The sequence below is a fragment of the Monodon monoceros genome, unplaced genomic scaffold, assembly GCF_005190385.1.
Source record: "Monodon monoceros isolate NGI ecotype Baffin Bay Population unplaced genomic scaffold, NGI_Narwhal_1 Super_Scaffold_12, whole genome shotgun sequence".
Taxonomy (NCBI): domain Eukaryota; kingdom Metazoa; phylum Chordata; class Mammalia; order Artiodactyla; family Monodontidae; genus Monodon; species Monodon monoceros.
The window spans coordinates 155989948-156009666 of record NW_021703768.1 but is presented as its reverse complement, the minus strand read 5'-3'; the positions used below and the strand labels follow the sequence as shown (position 1 = coordinate 156009666).

General features: G+C 60.2%; 1 protein-coding gene across 3 annotated transcripts in view; it reads right to left on the bottom strand.

The window, feature by feature from the left end:
- Window positions 1-19653, bottom strand: part of PALM (paralemmin) — a 26060-nt gene extending 6407 nt beyond the window's left edge. For 2 of the 3 annotated variants that reach the window (XM_029217558.1, XM_029217560.1), the window contains exons 1-6: window positions 7431-7668; window positions 6909-6989; window positions 6586-6716; window positions 4871-5033; window positions 3231-3252; window positions 1731-1790 (exon numbers count right to left, since the gene is read on the bottom strand). In XM_029217558.1, the coding sequence (XP_029073391.1) occupies window positions 1731-1790; window positions 3231-3252; window positions 4871-5033; window positions 6586-6716; window positions 6909-6989; window positions 7431-7607 (634 nt within the window). In that variant the 5' untranslated portion in view covers window positions 7608-7668. Of the gene's footprint in view, window positions 1-1730; window positions 1791-3230; window positions 3253-4870; window positions 5034-6585; window positions 6717-6908; window positions 6990-7430; window positions 7669-19529 lie in introns of those variants that run through there. The other variant, XM_029217559.1, reaches the window with a different exon arrangement.
- Window positions 19654-19719: the final 66 nt, after the last annotated feature.

Here is a 19719-nt window from a genome sequence, read left to right as displayed (position 1 = left end):
GGGGGGGGGGGGGGGGGGGGAGAGAAGAGCTGCATCCGCCCCCACCATTCCCCAGCCCTCCCCCGTCTCCCCACTGTCCCCCACAGCATGCCCCCACAGTCCTCCTGGACCATCTGCCCCACCATTTCCTCCTTCATTCCTTCCCTTCATCCCCCCACCATCCTTCCCCCTCCCCGCCATCCCTACCACTTCCCCCCACCATCCCTCGCCATCATCCCCTCATCCCCCACACAATAACCCGCCATCCTCCACCATTTACGCCCCACCTTCACGCCCCCCCACCCCTCCCGGACCCCCGCCGTCCCCTCCGCCCTGTCTCCCGCCGCCGCCCACGGCCTGTTCTCCCCGAAGCCGCCAGGGGGCGCCTGTGAGAAGCCAGCGGGGCGCGTCCCTGCTCTGCCAGCCGCCCTGAGGGCTCACACGCCACCCCCCCCCCCCCCCCCCACCCTTGGCCCTGTTTGGCCTGACCCGCCCCGTCCCCTCCTCGCCCTCATCTCCTCCCCCTCCCCGCCTCACTCAGGCTGCTCCAACCAGCACTGGCCTCCGCGCGGTCCTTCCCACCCGCCCGGCGCAGTGCTGTCCCAGAGCCTTTGCACTGGCGGTGCCCCCTCCTGGTGTGACCTCCGCCCCACCTGCATGCCTCGCGCCCTCACTTCGAGTCATTGTTCAAATGTCACCTCCTAAGTTAGGCCTCCCCTGAGCCCTTTCATTCAAATTGTCCCCTCTCCAGCTCCCCGCGCTCTGCTGTATCCTCTCTGTAAGTTAACCATACAGCCTCTCACTCCCGTCAGAACCCCTGCTCTCCTGGCTGCGTCTCTCCTGCCTGGCTCACAGCAGGTGCTCAGCAAGCATCGTAGCATGAATAAGTGGGTGAAGGATGCTCTGTAATCCCACATCCCTCTGAAGCCTGACACCCCGCCGTCAGACATACAGTTGGGCAGGTTGTGCACTGCTCAAGGTCACCGGCTGGGGGCCTCTGGCTTTGCGCTCGGGCAGGGCTGCTCTAACTGGCACACCCCCTTCTGTCGGCCACCCCCGGTGTCGTCACGCCCTGGTCTTCACTGCCCCCCTTGGTTCTGTGCCTCCAAACTAACTTCGGGGACAGCAGCAACAAGGTTCTGCCGTTCGTCCTGACTTCTGCTCACTCTTGTTACTGGGTTTGTGCTGGGCCCTGGGCACGAGGTCACTACAATCCCCCCCCCCTCAACCCGGTGCCAGCCGTCATGTGATCAAGCAGGGATGTGAACCTGACCTTGTAGAGCGCTGAGCACTAATTCGGACTGCCCTGCTTGGTTACTTCCAGGGACAGGGTGCTCACTCCCTCTGCCAAGGTGGGCCGACGATGATGAAGAAGGGAAGGTTTGCAGTGAGCGTGCGAGCCTGTGCCCGCCTCCCTCCTCCCGGGCCCCAGGAGCGAGCGGCGAGGTTGGGGGATGGAAGCCAGGAGGGGCGTCAGGTTAGAAACGCCATGCGAGGGGGCCCATCTTCTCGGGGAAGCTGAGCTGGCTTGTGACGGATGTGCCAAAGCAGAGGGGGCGCCCGGCCCCACCCAGGCTCAGAGCTGCGGCCTTGGTCCAGCCACCCACCCATAACCACAGCCCCCACCAGGTACTGCTGAGGGCGCGTCTGCATCCGACCTGGCCCCCTGACCTGGCCCCCCAGGCCCCCCAGGGCTGACACTCAGCCCAGGACAGTGGCTGGACATGGGTCTGAGCCTGGGGCCAACCCACCGGCCTTCATCATGGTGGAGCCTTCAACCGTCCTCAGGGGGGTGTTGGAGATTCGCTTCTCTGCTCGGGGGGCAAAAGGGAGAGAGAGAGACAGATTCAGATGAGAAAACACACAGATTTCCCCCCCTGCAAGACATGTGGACACCCCCCGGATACATGGACTCCCCCCAGGCATGTGGAAATCCCCCAGGCACATGGACACACCCCAGACACGTGGACACCCTCAGGCATGTGGAGACACCCCCGGACACTTAGACCACCCTCCCACACACTCACCCAGATACCTGGATCCTCCCCCTAACACGTGCACGCACCTGGACCCCTCCGCACATGTGTGCATGCCCAGAACCCCCGAACACACATGGAATCGCTCCCCCCAGAGAAAACACACTTCAGCCCCACAGTCCGTTGCCCATCTCTTGGACCCAAATGATTTTCACAAAATCCCTGAGAAGCCTGCATGGATCTTTTTTTTTTAATTATTAATTTTTAATTCCACAGTGAGACAAGGAGACATTCTCTCCTCATGAATAATTAACTCATGACAAATCAGGCCAAAGACACTTCTGGCTGCCACCTCCAATCCTGGCTGGTGGCGCTCTTTCCTTGCCTTTACACACAGAAATAGAGACGCTCGATATATATTTTAAAATATAACATGTTAAAGAAATTTAATATACTTATTAATACAGTTAATAAACTGTTACAGCTAGCTGTACGTATTTAAATGTCATGTGAACATGTGAAGTGTTTGTAGATGTGTACACTATATACCTGTAATAAATCGGGGGGAGGGGCATAAAATGGGTGCCAGAGTTCGAACTTTGGGCTTTTTTCTTTGTTTCCTGGACGGCAGTCTTCTGCATCTGTGTGTGGGGGACCCTTGTCTTTTTATTTTATTTTACATTTTGTTTTATTTATTTATTTTTTAAGGCCGTGCCACGCAGCTTGCAGGATCTTAGTTCCCTGACCAGGGACTGAACCCGGGCTCCATCAGTGAAAGTGCTGAGTCCTAAACACTGGACCGCCAGGGAAGTCCCAGGACCCTTGTCCTTTTAAATAGTGCACTATCTCCAGGACAGCCAGGACCCTGATGTCTCAGCCCCACCAATCCACCTGCCCTGGAGCCCAGAGCAAGTGGGTGTGGAGCAGGGGCAGGGCCGGCCAAGGCCAGGCACCCCGCGTGGACAGGATGGACCCACCCCAGGGCTAAGACCTCAGCCAGACACGCCCCGGCAAAGCCAGTTTCCTCACCTGTAACACAGGTGCTGCAGCAGCCCCACCCAGGGATGTTGTGAAAATTCGATGAAATGATATTAAGGGGCACTGGGCCGGCTCAAAGTCGGGGCTCGCTGAGAACAATGACAATGCGAGTCATCGTGCTATTATTTTTACTTTTTAGCAACAATAGCACCTTAAAGTCACCCTCCCCTGCCTGCCATCCCCCATCTGGCCAGCAGAGGGCGCCGGGGCTCGGCCCGCCCCTTCCCGAAGACGTACCTTTGGGCGTGCCCACCGGGGCCTGCAAGAAAGAACGGAGAGGTCAGGGGTGCCGGCGCCCCCTCCCACATGACCAGTGTCCCACCTGCCGAGGCCGGAGCCTGGGGAGGGCCTGGCTGAGAGGTGACCCCATCAGAGGGGCTGTCTCCTCCTGGACCGATCCCCCAGACAGCCAGAAAGGTCCCAGCCTGCTCAGAAGCCTCCCGGGGCTCCCAGAGCTCCCAGAACAAAGTCCAACCCTTCCTGGTGAGCACCAGGGCTTGTGCCAGCGGAGACCTACCCACCGGCCTCTCCTGCCTCCTCCCATCCCTGGCCAGCGTCCCTGGTCTCCTTGCTGTTACATGAGCAGTGTCCCTCCGCTTCGAAGGCCCTTCCCGGATTTCCACTTGGCTGGCTGCTCGCTCAGCCCCCTGACCACCCAACCTAAAGGTGGCTCCCCGACCCCATCGACTGTCCCTCAGGTTACCATGTTACTTACCTAGCCAGGAGGTGGGCATCGTGAGGGCAGAGACCACTCCAGCACGCAGTCTGTGCTCAATCAACCTCACGGAAAGCCCCCTCTCAACTTGAGTCCGAGCCTGGAGAACTCCTACTCAGCCTTCAAAACCCATCTCTGGGAAGCCTGCCCAGCCCTCCCATGAATCAGACACCTCACTGGGGACTCCACAGCACCCCATGCTCCCCCACAATAGGTCCGACCACCTTCCTGTGTTTGCAGTTGCCTGATCATGCCCGTCTGCCCACTCAGCAACAGCTCAGGGAGGCCAGGGCCTGGGTCTACGTCCTCTTGGTCTGCCCCAACCAAGCCTTGGGAAACAGTGAGGGTAGGTCTGTAGGCTCCAGACTGAAGCTATCAGAGCAGCAGCTGGAGAAGGACTGGGGCACACAGCAGGGATGTCTCCCCAGCTGCAGCTCATCTGGGGTGGGGGTAACAAGGGTGGATGGGGGGAGAGGAGGCGTGTCCCACAGCCCCCAGAGTCCTGAAGACAACAAAGGTGGTTGGGAGACTTCTACATTTGCCTTAACACACTGTGGCAACCACGAGCTCGGGGTCCAGAGTTCCAGGGTCTGGTTTCACCTGAACCTGGTTGGATGTCACACCCGGGAATCAATGGCTGAGCCCAGTAAAGACCACTCCTCAGCTGTGCGGCCTTGAGCCAGTCTCTCAACCCCTCTGGGCCTCAGTCTTTTATTTTTTAATTTAATTTTTTTTGGCTGCACCACGTGGCATGCGGGATCTTAGTTCCCTGACCAGGGATCGAACCCGTTCCCCCTGCAGTGGAAGCGCTGCACTGGACCGCCAGGGAATTCCCCGGGCCTCAGTCTTTGTCTTCCATCTAATGGGGACGCTGCTCGCACCTGAAAGGGCTGTTGTGGGGATTAGACAGGTGATGCCTGCTGTGCTCACGAACGTGAGAAAGATGCCAAGCAGGGAAAGACCCTTTACCCGTGAAACGCTGGTTTCCCACTGACTCACTGACCCCCCAGGACGCCCCCACAGGGAGGCAAAGCAAAGCATGCTGGTCACGCAGCTGGGAAGTGGCCAGGCTGGGATTTGGATGCGCCACTGGCCACAGCCCCAGAGGCGGTGAGGGCGTCTGGATCTGGGCCAGCAGGGCGGCGCCCCGGGAACCTCTTACCTGCTGAGAATTCAGCACAGCCTCGGCCCTCTGATCCTCCTGGGCGGGGCGTGGGGCCGGGGCGGGGGCGGGGGTGCGGGCAGGGCTCGGGGCTGCCGGGCTCTCCTTGGCGGCGGCCGGCAGCGCATCCGCGTTCTCCAGCTCCTCAATCTCCTGCTCCAGCCTGGGGAGGGCGCACGAGGTGACCACCCTGCCGGGCACTTACGGTGCCTAGCACCGCCCGGCACATCCCAGAAGGGCTTCCTTAACTTGGATGTTTTCTGACGACCTTGCGAGGTGTTCTCCTTCCCGCGCATGGCAGGGGAAATGGAGTCCTGGAGCAGTGCCAGCAGGCCGCAGAGCGGGGACCCGAACCCAGGGGCCGGCCGGTCCCTGGATCCCTGCACCGCCCGTGCCACTGGTTACTCCTGTTTTTGCTTCCAACAGACTCTCCTTTTTTCCACTCAAATACATTTATTTTTACAGGAATCTTCATCTCTCCAGGGAAACTGGAAAAACCATGTCACTTTCCAAGTATTAGAAGATAATGGTGCACATAAACCCAGTGAAAACAAGACAGGCATATTCAATCCCGCCTGAAGTGTCACCTGCCTGAGGCTTTGGGCTGCAGACGTTAAAGACACTCAGCACCCGGGGACACGTTCTCCTTGAAGACTCAGGACAGACTGCGGGTGAGTCTGCAGCCCCCTAACAAAGTGAGCCCAGGTTGGCAGGCTAGACACAGCTGGGGTCAGCCTGGAGGGCTTCCGGGAGGAGGTGTCCAGTGGGGACACTGAGCAGGCAAAATACAGGTGATGGAACCACCCGAGGAGTGGGTTGCCCTGTCAGGAAGAAAGCCAAGGCCCCCGAAAGCCAGCCACACAGTAGGGCTCAAGGGCAGGCCCTCCCCTGGCACAGGGCTGTACCCAGCAGGGTGGGAGGGGCAGGAGACCACCTGGCCCAGCCCCCGGTGGCCGGTGATTCCCATCCACCTTCCATCCCACCCGCAAGAGCCTTTGGCCTGCTCAGTCCCTACCATCTCTCCCGGGCCCATTTCAGCCCCGCCTCCATCTGGGCACACAGGTCACAGGTGGGAAAATTGAGGCCTGGGGAAGGGAATCCCAGCCAATACTCTCCCACTTTCTTCCAGATGAAACACATCCAGACAGGATCCCAAGGTCCCCGCTGCGGGGCCCGCCTCAGCGTCCGCTGGCTGGTGGGCTGGCCCGTGCCTCTAGGGCCTTCCCTGGCCCAGCGGACACTGGAATTTTGGCTGTCACTTCCCTCCGCATGACCCCGCTGCCCCGGGAGCTGAGCCTGGGCCGCCGGCCTGCCTGCCCAGAAACTCCTCTGGGCCTTTTGTCTCAGCCCAGGGCGATGGTCACTTTCCCCGGCCTGCCCCCTCCCCCGGCTTCCTGCAGGCCCAGCTGCAGTGCCTCCGTGGCTCCATCAGCGCCGGGAAGAGCCAGCTGGGCTGGCGCCAGGAAGCCCAGGGGGAGGCCGCATCTCCCACGCTCGGAGATGCACCATCGCCCTGCCTCCTCACGCCTCTCACACCTGCCCGCTGCGGGGTGGAGAGGAGGAGGGGTCACACAGGCAGCACACCCCCCTTCCCCGAGCCTGGGTGGGAGGCTCCTCCCACAGCGCCCCCTCCACCCAGGCACAGGGGCCCGCGGGTGGATCCCACTCCTTGGGCATCTCACCGAGCCCTCCGCGGCTGCCGCGGCCCCACCCACCTGGAGATGGATTCTTCCAGCAGTCGCGCCTTCTGCTCGTCCTCCTGCATCTGCCTCCTCATGTCCTCGTCCCCCTCCGAGGCTGAGGACGGCGTCCCCGCCAGCAGCCAGCGTTCCCGCAGCGCCTTGGACTGGGACAGTGGGGACCAAGGTCAAAGTCAGGGTCGGGGCTGGGGTCAGGTTGAGGTGGGGGTCAGGTTAGGGTCTGAGTCAGGACTGGGATCAGAATAGGGGTCACCTCAGCCTTCCTGCCCCCCTGCTCCGGCCAAGGCCGGGGTCCCTGGACGCTGCCGCCCCCTCCCTGGCCGAGGCTCCGCCCGGACCTTCAGGTGCTGCAGCTGCCGCCGGTCGTCCTCCAGCTGCCGGCGCCTGTTCTCGATCTCCGCCTGCCTCCGCCGCTTCTCCTGCCAGACGGACCACGCGGTCAGGGCGGGCGTGGGGCGCGGAGACCCCACAAACGCCCAGCCTTTGCCCACACGGATCCCGCTTTTTCTGTAAATGGCACCCCACTGGCCCCCCCAGACTGTGCCATCTACCTGCCCCCCTCCTGTCCCCCTCCACCTCCCCGCAGCTTGTCCCCCCACCTTCCCCCCCCCCCACACATGCCAGCACAGTCTCTCCCCTGCAGGTGGGCTGCCCAGGGGCTCTGAGAGGGCTCTCGGCCTAAGAGTCCACATTCTGAGGACTAAGGGGATCTCGACATTTTCATTTTGTGGGGAAGTGCCAGCAGGCACTCAAGTTTCCCACTCCACACTGGGGTTCTGCGTCCGGGAGCCCCTGAGACCCCAGGTCCCCCCAGCCTGCCCCCACTGGCCACACCATCCTCGGGACCAGGAAAAACTCACTGCAATGGCCTGGAGCCGCTCCTGCTGGGACGTGGTCTCTACCGCCAGGACCCTGGGGGGACAGAAAAGGTCAAGTGAGGTAGGGGGTCCACCCCAACCCTGCTTTTGGCAGATCCAGTTCCAATCCCCACCCTGTGTCTTCCTGCCGGGTGAGCCGGAGTTTCCCATCCGCGGCATAGGGCCATTACCCACCCCCCTCAGAGGCACCAGCCTCCTCTCCCTGCAGCCTTTTTTTTTTTTTTTTTAAAGTCTTTATTGAATTTGTTACAATATTGCTTCTGTTTTACGTTTTGGTTTTTTGGCCAGGAGGTATGTGGGATCTTAGTTCCCCAACCAGGGATGGAACCCTCACCGCCTGCATCATGTTTGACTTAAAAAAATACATATACACAATGTGAGAGTTGCAAGTTTTTTTTGTTTTTTTTTTCCCGGACGGGGGCGCGAACCTGTATCCCCTGCATCAGCAGGCGGACTCTCAACCACTGAGCCACCAGGGAAGCCCATGAATTAAGTTTTATTTGGGGCAAAATGAGGACTGCAGCCCGGGAGACAGAGCTTCAGATAACTCTGAGAAACGGCTCCGAGGAGGCGAGGGGGGAAGCCAGGACATCTAGGAGTTTTGCAACAAGGGCAGGTAGTCAGGAACGTCAAAAGATTATAGTTAATTACAGAAAACCAGGACTTCCCTGGTGACACAGTGGTTAAGAACCCACCTGCCAATGCAAGGGTCACGGGTTCAAGCCCTGGTCCAGGAAGATCCCACATGCTGCGGAGCAACTCAGCCTGTGCACCACAACTACTGAGCCCGCGCGCCTAGAGCCCGTGCTCCGCAACAAGAGAAGCCACCGCAATGAGAAGCCCGCGCACCGCGATGAGGAGTAGCTGCTCCCGCAACTAGAGAAAACCCGCGCGCAGCAACGAAGACCCAACGCAGCCAAAAATAAATTTTAAAAAAACCTACGTGTCATAAAATAACCTTTAAAAAAAATAAAAGATAAAGAAAATCAGATATCTCAAGTTAAGGAATTTAGCGCTTTTCCATGTATGGGAAGATGCAACAGTCTGGGCTCACTGAAACCATTCCTTTGATATGCACCTCAGCTATCTGGGGCCAGTATCCTGACACATCCTGAGTTTCCTCAGGGCTCACCGCAGGGAATGGCTGCAGTCTGATGGCTGCTAGATGGCAGGTATTCTTTTTAGCCCTGAGTTTCCTGAGGGCTCACTGGCTCACGTTAGAGGGTTGCAATCGTTGATGACTGTGACATCCTTTGTTTATTGCTATGGCAGGAAATATTCCATTTATAAATATTCCATTCCATTTATAAATATTCCACTTATCAATTGGAAGAGGGAGTCCCAACCACCGGACCACCAGGGAAGTCCCCTCCAAGCAGCCTTATTCCCGCATTAATTCCTCCCAACAAACCCTCCTGCCACCCCTCGGGGCAAGACCAAGGGACATGAGGAGTGAGGCCCAGTCTAGAGACCTAGGAAGGGCATTGAAGCTGGGCTTCTGAGGATTCATAGGAGTTCCCTGGGAATCAAAGCCTGGAGAAGAGTGTCTCAGGAGGAGCAGTATCACCTTTCTGCTCAGACGGAGAGCCTGACCGAGACCGCCCCCTCCTCAGCCTCAGCATTCTCCAGCCCTGGGAGGGACACTCGGGGGAGGAAGGACCCTGAAGCCCCACCCCACAACCTTTGGCCAGCAAAGTCCTCGATGCTGTCCTGGGATTTCTGGCGCTTCTCACACTCGCCTCACCTGGAGTCTACCAGGACTCCAAAAGGCCCAGAGACAGCTGTGAGCCTCCCAAAAACACACAGCAAAAAAGAAGCAAAGCTGAAATTCAACCCCAGACTCCCTTCTCATCCCATCCACGTTTTGTTTGTTTGATTTTTTTGCTGCGCCACACAGCTCGCGGGACCTTAGCTCCCTGACCATGAATTGAACCTGGACCCTGGCAGTGAAAGTGCTGAGTCCTAACCACCGGACCACCAGGGAATTGCCCCATCCATGTTTTCTGAGAGCCCATCCGGTGCAGTTTTAGCCTTAAACTGGTATGCAGTAGGAGCTGGATAAATGTCAGGTGCCCTTAAAGGGACAGGACCTCATGCTGTTGAGGATCTGGGGCCTTCTGTGGGGGCACGGGGCCAGCAGGAGGCCCAGGACCTGGAGGATGAGTCATCCCTGCCCCTCCTCCCTGCTCTCCTGCATCCCCCCTCCCCACCTGGTGGGGGAAGAGGAGCTTTCAGAACCTGACACTTCCCTTCCCAGTCTCCGGTCTGGAAGCTGCACACAGTAGGTGCAGTGAAATGATTGGACCCCTGAAGCCCAGAACATCCTCTACAACGGGCCTCAGAATAACCTCACGCTTCCAGGGCCGCTGTGACAATGCAAAAGGGGGGTGGGGGGCGGAGGGTCTCGAGCCCAAGCGGGGGGCTTTGGGACCGTCTGCCTCAAATCCCCAATGACCACAGGGCCACTCTTGGAGGCCCCGTCTCATGGGGGAGGGCCTGGCGGGCACGAAGGGGTTCTGAGCAGTGGGAGCCACAACCCCCCACATGTCCCCCCATTTGCCCCGAGCCCCTTATCTTCACGGGCACGGCAGGCACTGAAATTACAGACCGTGTTTGGGCCCCACCCACTCCTTGGCCTTGTATCAGGGCCACCCCGAGGCCTCCACAGACCCTGTGGGTCTGGCCTCGGTTTCTCCATCTGCACACCCCAGCTCCGGACGCTCCTGTATGTCTCCCGCCCGCTGTGGCTCGGAAAGGAAACAGGCCCCAAGTCGCAGAGCGCTCGGGGTCTACCCCGACCCAAGCCCCCGCCCCCGCCCCGCTGCCGGGCGGCTGCCAGGTGGACATCCATCCCGGGCTGCAGTGCCCCAGCCGCCCGCCCCACTAGGGTTCGGTGGTTTCCTGGCCTTGCTGAGACCGGTGAAGTCATCAGGCTCCCACGCCCCAGCCAGGTGACCCCACCCAGCTCCTCCCTCCCGAGGAGGCACCTCCTCCCCTCCCAGGGGCCCAGCAGCACCAGCTGCACCCTCTGCCTTTTCCCCCCGTCCTTCCTCAGGGAGGCTGGGTTCAGCTGGGTGGAGTTCAAGAAAGGCTTGATCCAGCTATCTGACTCAGTTGCCCTTCCTGAAGGGCCAGGCCAGCTGGATTTCTGGGTCTGCCCCTTCACCCTGTGTGACGCCGGCAGGGTGCCACCCCCTGAGCTCCCCACACAGGCCTGTTTCCTCAATTCTTGCAGACGCCACACTTCCCACCCCAGCCCAGGCCTCCATCATCACCTGCCACCTCCCTGCCCCCCTGACAGCCCACAGCCAGAGGCAGCTTCTCCAAATGAGAATCCAAACCGGTCGCTCTCCTGCTCTCAAGTCCCCCAGGCTCCCACCACCCTTTGCAAAACACCACAAGGCCCAGCCCGCACCCACTTCCCTGCCCTGGCGCCCTCCACTCTCCCTCCCGCTCACTCTGTTCCAGCCACCAGGACCTGCTGGCTGTGCCTGCCCTGCACCAAGTTCATCCCTACCTCAGGGCCTTTGCACTTGATGTTCCCTCTACCTGCTATACGCTTCCCATAGCTGGAAACCGAGGCCCACAGAGGGCGAGTCACTTGCCCAAAGTCACACAGCTAGGAAGTGAGAGCTGGGATTCAAACTACAACTGCCCAGCTCCAGGCCGCACCACAGGGCTTCCCCTTTCCTAGCCCCAGCGCGGCCTCCAGGGACCCACTCAAGCAGGAGGCAGAGTTGGGGGAGGGGGCATAGCAGCTGAGACCCTAGCGCAAATAGGGCCATGGCGGGCAGAGTTACCAAGCCGGCTAATGCCGGGTCCCCACCCTGACAGGCAGGTGGCCATTCAGGCCAGACACAGGGACACAGGGATGGCTGTGAGGTCAGCTTTCCAGGTTGGAGACAAGGCGGGCAGTGTCCTCGCTAGGGCGGCCAGTCCCTGCCGGGCCAAGCGAGGGCAGGGGAAGGTCAGGCGGACACACGAAGGAGAGGCGCCGGACCAGGCAAAGAATTTCTATCCCTCCCCATCCGCCTGGCTGTCTCAGCCCAGACAGCCCGAGGGGCGCAGGCTGTGAGCCCCACTCAGGTGCCCTTCCCCAGGCCTGGGGGCGCCAGAGCCGCCCCGGGCGCGGCCGCCGCCTCTGGTGATGGATGGCTGGGCCCACGGGAGGCGGTCGCCCTGGCAACCGCGCCATCCCCATGGCAACGCCGAGGCCTGCAGGCGCGCGGGGGTGGGGCCGGCGCCAAGCATCTCCAGTCCCCAGCCCTGCGCTGGGGGCCTGAGGGGCTTCCGGCCTCGGGCGTCAGGGGCTGCCTAAACAGGGTGGGACTTGGATGGATAACAGGGTCTACCCAACCCCTGCTGCAGCGGGGAGGGCTCCCCGTTCTGGTTTTAGGTGCATCTGCCCAGGGAGGGGCTTCTACCCGGGAAGGGTCTGAACCCGCCCTCGGTGTGAGGCAGCCAAGGTCAAGCGAAGATAATGTTCAGCATCATAAATCCGAAAAATAAAACAAAATAGGACGATGGAACCCTAATAAAACAGCAATACAATAGGAACACCTTCCCCAGCGCTAACCATCTTCCGCGGGCGGGTCTCAGCCCCACTTTCCAGAAGGGAAAACTGAGTCTGGGGAGGAGCGGGGTCTGTACACATTTGCTAAGCGTCCAATCTCCTGAAGATCCTGTGAGGCACGTGGGATAATTATGGCTCTTTTATCAATGAATGGACTAAAGCATCTAAATGGTGAAGTGGGGACCTGGACCCAGGCAGGGTCGGGCACACGGAGCGCAGGGTCTCCCTGAGGTCTGGCGCGAGTAGGGGTGGTCAGTAGAATGGTTGAGATGCTCACTTGGGCTCAGTGAGGGAAGCAGAGGCCAGATTACAAAAGATTTTACAAGCTGGGCGCAGAAGCTGAATTTTGGCTAAAACGCATGGGGAGGGTTTAGCGTAGCATGGCGGCTGCCTCCGCTGGCTGTGTGACCCGGGGCAAGCCACGAGCGTCTCTGAGCCTGCACTGGCTCCTCTGGGCAATGGGCCACAGCTCGCAGCTGCTGGTGGAGGGACATGCCCTCCGTCAGGACGCCCACCGTCAGCACGCGCAGGTGTCTGGTCCTCGCGCGATTATTTTTATGGCGCATGGAGAAAATTCTGGGCTCGAGCAGCCTTGTGGGCGGCTCAGGACTCGGCGAGGGCGTCGGCTGGGAGCGCGTGAGATAATCCTGCTCCAGGAGATGAGCTAATGAGACCCAAACCCAGCGAGCCAGGCAGAGGCCTCAGCGTTTCGGGCGTTTATTTTTTAAAGGCCCAGAGAGGTTACACAACTGGCTCAAGGTCACCCAGCGGGCAGGAGGGACGGGGGTGGGGGGTGGGGGTGGGGGGGCGGGAGGTGGGAGGCCGGTGTGTGTGTGGGTGACACTTGTCTTTCCAGAGCCCACTCCTGGGCAGCTCCAGCAGGAATGAGGGGGTCCCAGCCCAGACAGGCGAGGAGCCCAGCGCTGGAACATTCCTGTGCTGATTGAAAGGAAACAGCTGACAACGACCTTGGCCACAGGTGGGGGGGTGGGGGAGAGGCAGAGTCATGCGGTGCCGGGGGTGGGGGGTGAGAGGGAGCCCAGCGGCCCCTTCCCCCATTGGGTGGGGGATGGAGTGGGGGGAGGCTGGTTCCCAACCCCAGACTGGGTTCCTCCTAAGCGCCAGCACCTTCCTCGCTCCAGAGTGAACCTCAGCCTCTCAGCACGCAGTTCAAGCCCCTGTGTTTGTCCCTCACCCTTCCCCAGTTCCCTGCCTTCCCCTTTCTCTCCTCCACCTCCAATCTCAGCTCAAACACAGCTGCCTCTTTCAGGAAGCCTTCCTAGGTCTCTCCCCTCATCAGGAAGGAATTCCCCTTCTCGAAGCCCCTCGGCACTCAGCACAAGTGGGCCCCCGGGAACACTGCTGTCATTGGTGAGGTGAACAGCCCATGAGGCATGGGCTTTCTAGAAGCTTCAAGGCAGAGAGACATCTCCACCCCCATGGTGGGGACCAAGGTTGGAGCAGGTCCCAGACTCAGGGGAGCAAATCTGTTGCCTATTAACCTGGGATGGGGAGGGGTGAGCTGGACCCTGCCCTGGGCCCTCACAACAGGATGGGGCAGCAGGGAATGAATGCGGGCCCTTCTCCGGCTTCAGACCAGCCCCAAAGTCCCAAGGTCCCTCCCACCCCTCACTCGGCTGCTCCCACCACCTCAAACATTCCAGGCACGGTCCCACCTCAGGGCCTTTGCACTGACCGCGTCCCCGGGCCTGGGGCACTTCTCTGCCAGGTCTCCAAGGGGCTCACTGACTCCCTCGGGGCTGTCTTCAGATGTCACCTCCTCACTCAGGCCTCCTCTGACCCTAATTAACCCCAGCACCTCCCAACACCGCCCCCTGGCCCTCACCATCAGGAAACACCTAATCATTTAACTTATTTTGTTGATTTCTCCACAATGACAGTGACTGTCTCTTTTTGTCCCTGCCGTGTCCCCAGCAGTTGGTACACAGCAAGTACTCAATAAATGTCCACTGGGCCAGCACATCAATTAGGGTCCTTCCATTTCCAGTGGAGGAACCCCCCTAAGGGTTCCCCACCCTTGTCACATTCCTGCCACCCCCAGGGACCATCTGTACTGTGATCACTTCCTTTTTTTTAAAGAAACTCACTGTCACATCTTACATTTATCTAAAACAGGACCTGGGCGCCTCACATCCAAGAAAGGACAGAGGACAAGCCCCAACCACCTCGGACGTGACTTACAAATTAATATATAAAGCGACCCAAATGCCCATCAACGGACGATGGATAAACACAATGTGGTCCCTCCACACACGGGAGCACCACTCAGCCCTGAAAACGGGTGAAGCCCTGACACTCGCTACAACGTGATGGACCCTGAGAACACGATGCTCAGTGAGAGAAGCCAGACACAGAGGGACACACGGTGTGTGATTCCATTGATGGGAAACATCCAGAACAGGCAGATACACAGACACAGAGTGGATTCGTGGTTGTCAGGGGCTGGGGAGGGGGTGGGGAGTGACTGCTGACGGGGACGGGGTTTTCTGGGGGTGATGGAACGTTCTGGAATTAGCAGTGATGGCTGTACAACTCTGAATGTGCTGAAAAACACTGAATTGTACACTTTAAATAGGTGAATTGTGTGGTGTGTGAATGATATCTCAAAAAAGCTGGTAAGAATAAAGATATACATATATACAGCAGAAATGCTGGCCCTCTCACCAAGGGCCTTGCTGGGGCCAGAGCTGGGGTCCTGCCCACCCCACGGGGCATTGTAAGGCCCTGCCAGCCATGCCCTGAGGCTCTCCAGGGTCAGAAGGATCCGAACACAAACTGACCTGGTCATCACCTGCCCGCTCCCTGACAAGTGTTACTAGAAGCCTCCCGCCAAGCCAGCTGCCCTCCCCCCACCGCCCAGGCTGGGCTCCCAGGCCTGCCCTCACTCTGGTCCTTGTGTGTCTTGCCCACCACGGGGCTTGGCTTGGGCTTCGCCTCCCAGTACCTGTCCCAGTCCAGACTGTTCCAGTGATGGGCTCTGACTTGCCCTGAGTTTCTGCTTGAAACCTGTCTGGCAGGAGACAGATGCCACAGCCCAGTTCTCCACTCCTCAGGCACCATGACCTCCACTCAGCCATCTCGCGCCGCATGGAGACCCCTCTGAAGCATGGCCAGGGTGCACTCTAGCCTCCCAGCACATACAGGGGCTGGGCCATCTTGCCCTGACCAGGACACCGTCCCTGTGGGCAGCTCTGACCACCACAAAGTTCTGAAGTCAGCCTACGCCGACCCAGACATCAGGTCCTGCCGCCCCTCCCCCGGCTCTCGCTTTTCTCCCCAAGCTGCTCACACTGTCCCTGTCCAGGCTGAGGTCTGACTTGCTTCTCCCTGCTCTGGACCCTCTGCTGCCAGAACCTCTTTCTGGTGTCTGGGTAAGAACCTCACTCCTCCCCTGCTCAGATAACATCCATGGCTCCCTGGGGCTCCCCAGCTGGGCACTGTAGGCCCAGAAGGACCTGGCCCCAAGAGCACAAACCAAAGAACACTGCCTTCTCCCAACACATTTCCCACCTCTGGTCCTTTGCACAGACCAGTCTCTCCACCAGGAACACCCTTCTGCCTGCCTGGGTAAGCCCTTAAATATATTTCTCAGAAAAGGTCCATGACAGAATGGACAGGAAACCTTCCCCACACCTCAGAGAAGACCCTCCATGGGCTCCTCCAGACCCAGACCCCTCTGATCCTGCACAGGGCTAGGGTGATCAGCAGGGTCTGTTTCTTTTCTTTCTTTTTTTTTTTTTTTTTTTTTGCAGTACGCGGGCCTCTCACCGCTGCGGCCTCTCTCGTTGCGGAGCACAGGCTCCGGACGCGCAGGCTCAGCGGCCATGGCTCACGGGCCCAGCCGCTCCGCAGCATGTGGGATCTTCCCGGACCGGGGCACGAACCTGTGTCCCCTGCATCGGCAGGCGGACCCTCAACCACTGCGCCACCAGGGAAGCCCAGGGAGTGTTTCTTCTATGAACAGAGGAAGAAATTCCCTTGTGGGACAGTGGTTAGGACTCGGCCCTTTCACTGCTGGGCCCCAGGTTTGATCCCTGGTCGAGGAACTAAGATCCTGCAAGCTGTACGTTGTGGCCAAAACCAACCAACCAACCAAACAAACAAAAACCCAAAACAGATGACAGGCTTCCTGGGTAGAGATAGGATGGAGGGAGTAGGGTCCCAGACTTGGAAAAAGGTGACGTGATACTCTTTAAGAAAATCAACCCATTTTCCTGCATCAAAACCCGAAGCCCTTGAAGATGGGCCCTCCCCATGGGGCTGGGACAGAGCTGTGAGTGGTCCTTACAGGGCTCAATCCCTAAAGCACCCACCCTCCCCTAGTTGCACCCCACCCAGGAGGGGCCTGGGTGGGCTCGTGTCTCCATTCACCAGATGAGAAAAGTGAGGCCCAGAGAAGGGGGGTGGTATGACCGAGGCCCATGGGGGGTGAGAAACCCCCTCTCCATGCCCCACTCCAAAGTCAGCAGTCACAGAAGGGGTCCCTGGGGTGGATGCAAGGGCAGATGGCCCCAGGAGCCCAGACCACAACAAAGGCCACCTTCTGTGTAGCCCAGCCAGCCAACCAGGCTGAAAAGCCGATGTCAGGATACCTAGGAGCCCCACAGCCCACAGCCCCTGGATACAGGAATGTGCAAAGACCCCCTCCCCAGCCTTCCCAGGCACCTAAGAGGATGGCCCAGTAGCAAATGCCAACATCACCCCTTTCTGGCTGTGTGGCCTCAGGCATGTCGTGTCACCTCTCTGTGCCTCAGTTTCCCCACCTCACAGGGCGGCTATAAGGACCAAGTACGTCCACGTGGACAAAGCACTCAGAACAGGGCCTGGTATACAGCAAGTGCTCAATGACTGTTAAGTAAATAAATCACACCTGCACTTCTCAGACCACCTTCCCGCATTCCTGCCACCACCTCTCGAAACAGCTGCTTGTCCCTTCCCTTCAAATCCACTCACTGTTTAAATCCAACCCCTTTGTTTTCAAAGGAAACAAAGTTACATCCTTACCCAGACTGAGAAAACCAGAAGCCACTGCCACACACATCAGAGTAAAAACATAAAAAAAAAAAAAAAATAGATACACGATGAAAATAAAAACTTGTCATTAAGCTCAATTATCACTGGATACTGCTGCCTTTTAACTGGTTCTGCTTCTCATTAAAGGGAGATTCGCAAGTGTGAAAGCAGCGTTAAGAGCCCACTTAGCACCCAATGGAGACGTTCTCCTCGAAACTGTCCAGGCCTCAGGGCGGTCAGGGCTCTGGGAAGGTCCCAACCCAACTCTGCTCTCCTGCTCCGTCCCGGGGTCTGAGCCTTCCCCTCACCCAGGAGAGGGGTTTGGACATCTGAGGTGGCTGCTCCCAGCTAAAATATCTTTATTTTACCAGCCGGGGCCTGAGGGTCCCAGAGGAGAAAAGCACCTCACCCTCACCTGGGCCACACAGCAAATCCTCCCCATAGCACGATGCATCCAGCTCCGGATCCCCCACCCAGGCCCCACCCTTGTCCCACCTTCAGAGCACCACCCAGCGCCCACAAGGCCTGCCTCCTAAGAATCCTTTCATTCTTAAGTTAATGAAAATTCGTTTAATCCTTAAATTAACGAAAAATTGTCAGAAGTCGTAAACGTCTCTTTAAAAGAAACTTTCCAGCACCACCATAAGCTGCCACCATCTCCCGTGATGGCAAAATCCATGGAAACGGAAGGAGGTGGACGATTACGTCCTAGCGGCTGCTGCCTCCGTGCCTGGAGCCTGCTCTGCCCTCGTGGAGAAGGACGGAGAGCCTGGGCAGGTGTTCACGTAGGGCGGCACCAGATGGAGCCTCTCCCCACCCATGGTCACCCCACTGGGGACAGGAGATCTCGCACGGCTATTTAAGCGGTTAACGCCAAGTCCTGTCCCACGCCTGCACCCAGAAAAGCCAGTGACCCACACCACCATATCTGACCCATGACCAAGAAGGCCTGGGAGCAGGGCAGCAAGCACCCGGGGGCCCTCCGTGTGCTGTGTGACCATGGGCCAGCGGCTGCCCCTCTCTGGGCCTCCATAACCTCGTCGAGAATGAAAGGGGGGCTGGAAAGGAAACAATGGGGTCCATCCGGAATATCTCACTCCTCTGCTCTGAGTGGGCGTTTCCTCCCTCTTCACCCCTCCTCCCCCAGGCAGCCCCCTCCCCGGGGCCACACCCTGCCTAGGGCCTGCTGTGGGCAGGCCCACAGGCTCCCCTTGGGCCCCAAGAGCAGATAAACAAGTGAGGGGAACGCAGCAGACTGGTCTGGGCCCCGGCTCCCCTGAGCCCCTGGCTGGGCTCCCGGGGCCGGGCTGGGCCTTTGTCTGGGTTTTCAAAAGCAGAGGACATAGGGTGTCGCCTTCCTGGGAGGGGGGCAGGCAGGAGGCAGCGGCTCCCACCCAGCTGAGGGTGTGGCGGGTCACGGGTGAATCCCTGGAGGAAAGTTGCAGGCTCAGAAAACACACCCAGTGGGAAGGGCAGAGGAGCCGGGCCGGGTGGGCTGGCTGGACCTCCATGTCCGGCCCCAGGCAGGGTGGGGACCCGGCCCACAGTGGGGCAGCTGCTGGCCCTGGGACAGGGTAGGTGGGCTGCGGGACACCAGACACCCCCTTCCCAGCCCCCTGCCCACGTAAACGCACCCCACAACCTCCCTGCATCCACCTGTGGGAGTGGGGGTGTGGGGGGATGCCCTGACGCCAGGAAGAGAGGACCTGCGTGGGAAGCGACCAGGCACACTCACTGGGCACCTCCTGGTGCAGGACCGGCTGCCCGGCAGCTCCTCACCCAAGCCCCCAGACCCAGGCTGCCCACCGCATTCGCACGGGGGCAGGCGGGCTCTTGGCTACATCATTTGGGGCCCCACCTCGGGGGACACTTTCCCCAGGAAGACATGAGACCCAAGCTCCCCTGCTGGAAAGCACCTGGTCCTCTGGTCTCACACACATCCCAGACCCGGAAGCCTGGAGAAAAGCCCCCTACAAAGCCGGGACTTCGGGCGGGTGGACCCCCGCCTTAGCAGGGGCTCCGGACAGCACTTGAGGCCCTTGGGGAGGGCAGCCAGGCGAGGGAGGACCGGCCGGTGCGCATCCAGGGTGCAGGGCACGGCGAGCTCAGGCTGGGGGTGGGGAAGTGAGCTCACGGCCGGCCGGGGCAGTGCGGAGGGTCGCCCCATCGCCCCAAGTGGACGAGGGCCTGCCCCGGGGGCGCGGGCCGAGCGCGGGCGGAGACACAGCGCATCCCCTCCCCACCCGCGCGCGCGTCCCGGGCCGCCCCCAGCCGCTGCCGCCCGAGTCCCCGGGAACCCGTGGGCCGCCGGGGCCGAATCGTGGGGAGGCCTGGGTCGGGCACGACCCAGCCCGAGTCCCTCCCGGGCTGAGCGGGGATCCCGGAAGCCCCGTGCCACCTCCCTGCCCGCGCGGTGGCGGCGGGAGTGGGGGCCTCAGCCTCCCCGGCGCCCCCGGCCCGAGCGCGTTACTCACTCCATCTCCCCGCCGAGGTCCGTGGGTCCGCGAGGCCGGGCGGCGGGGTCGCGCGGGGAGTGCCGGCGGGCCGGCGGGCTAAGGCCTGGCGGCCTGGGCAGAACGGCGCGGGGGCGGCTGCACCGGCGCGGGCATCGCCCCGCGCGCGGCTGTTTATTGTCCGCGCGGCGGCGGGCGCGGGGGGTGGGCT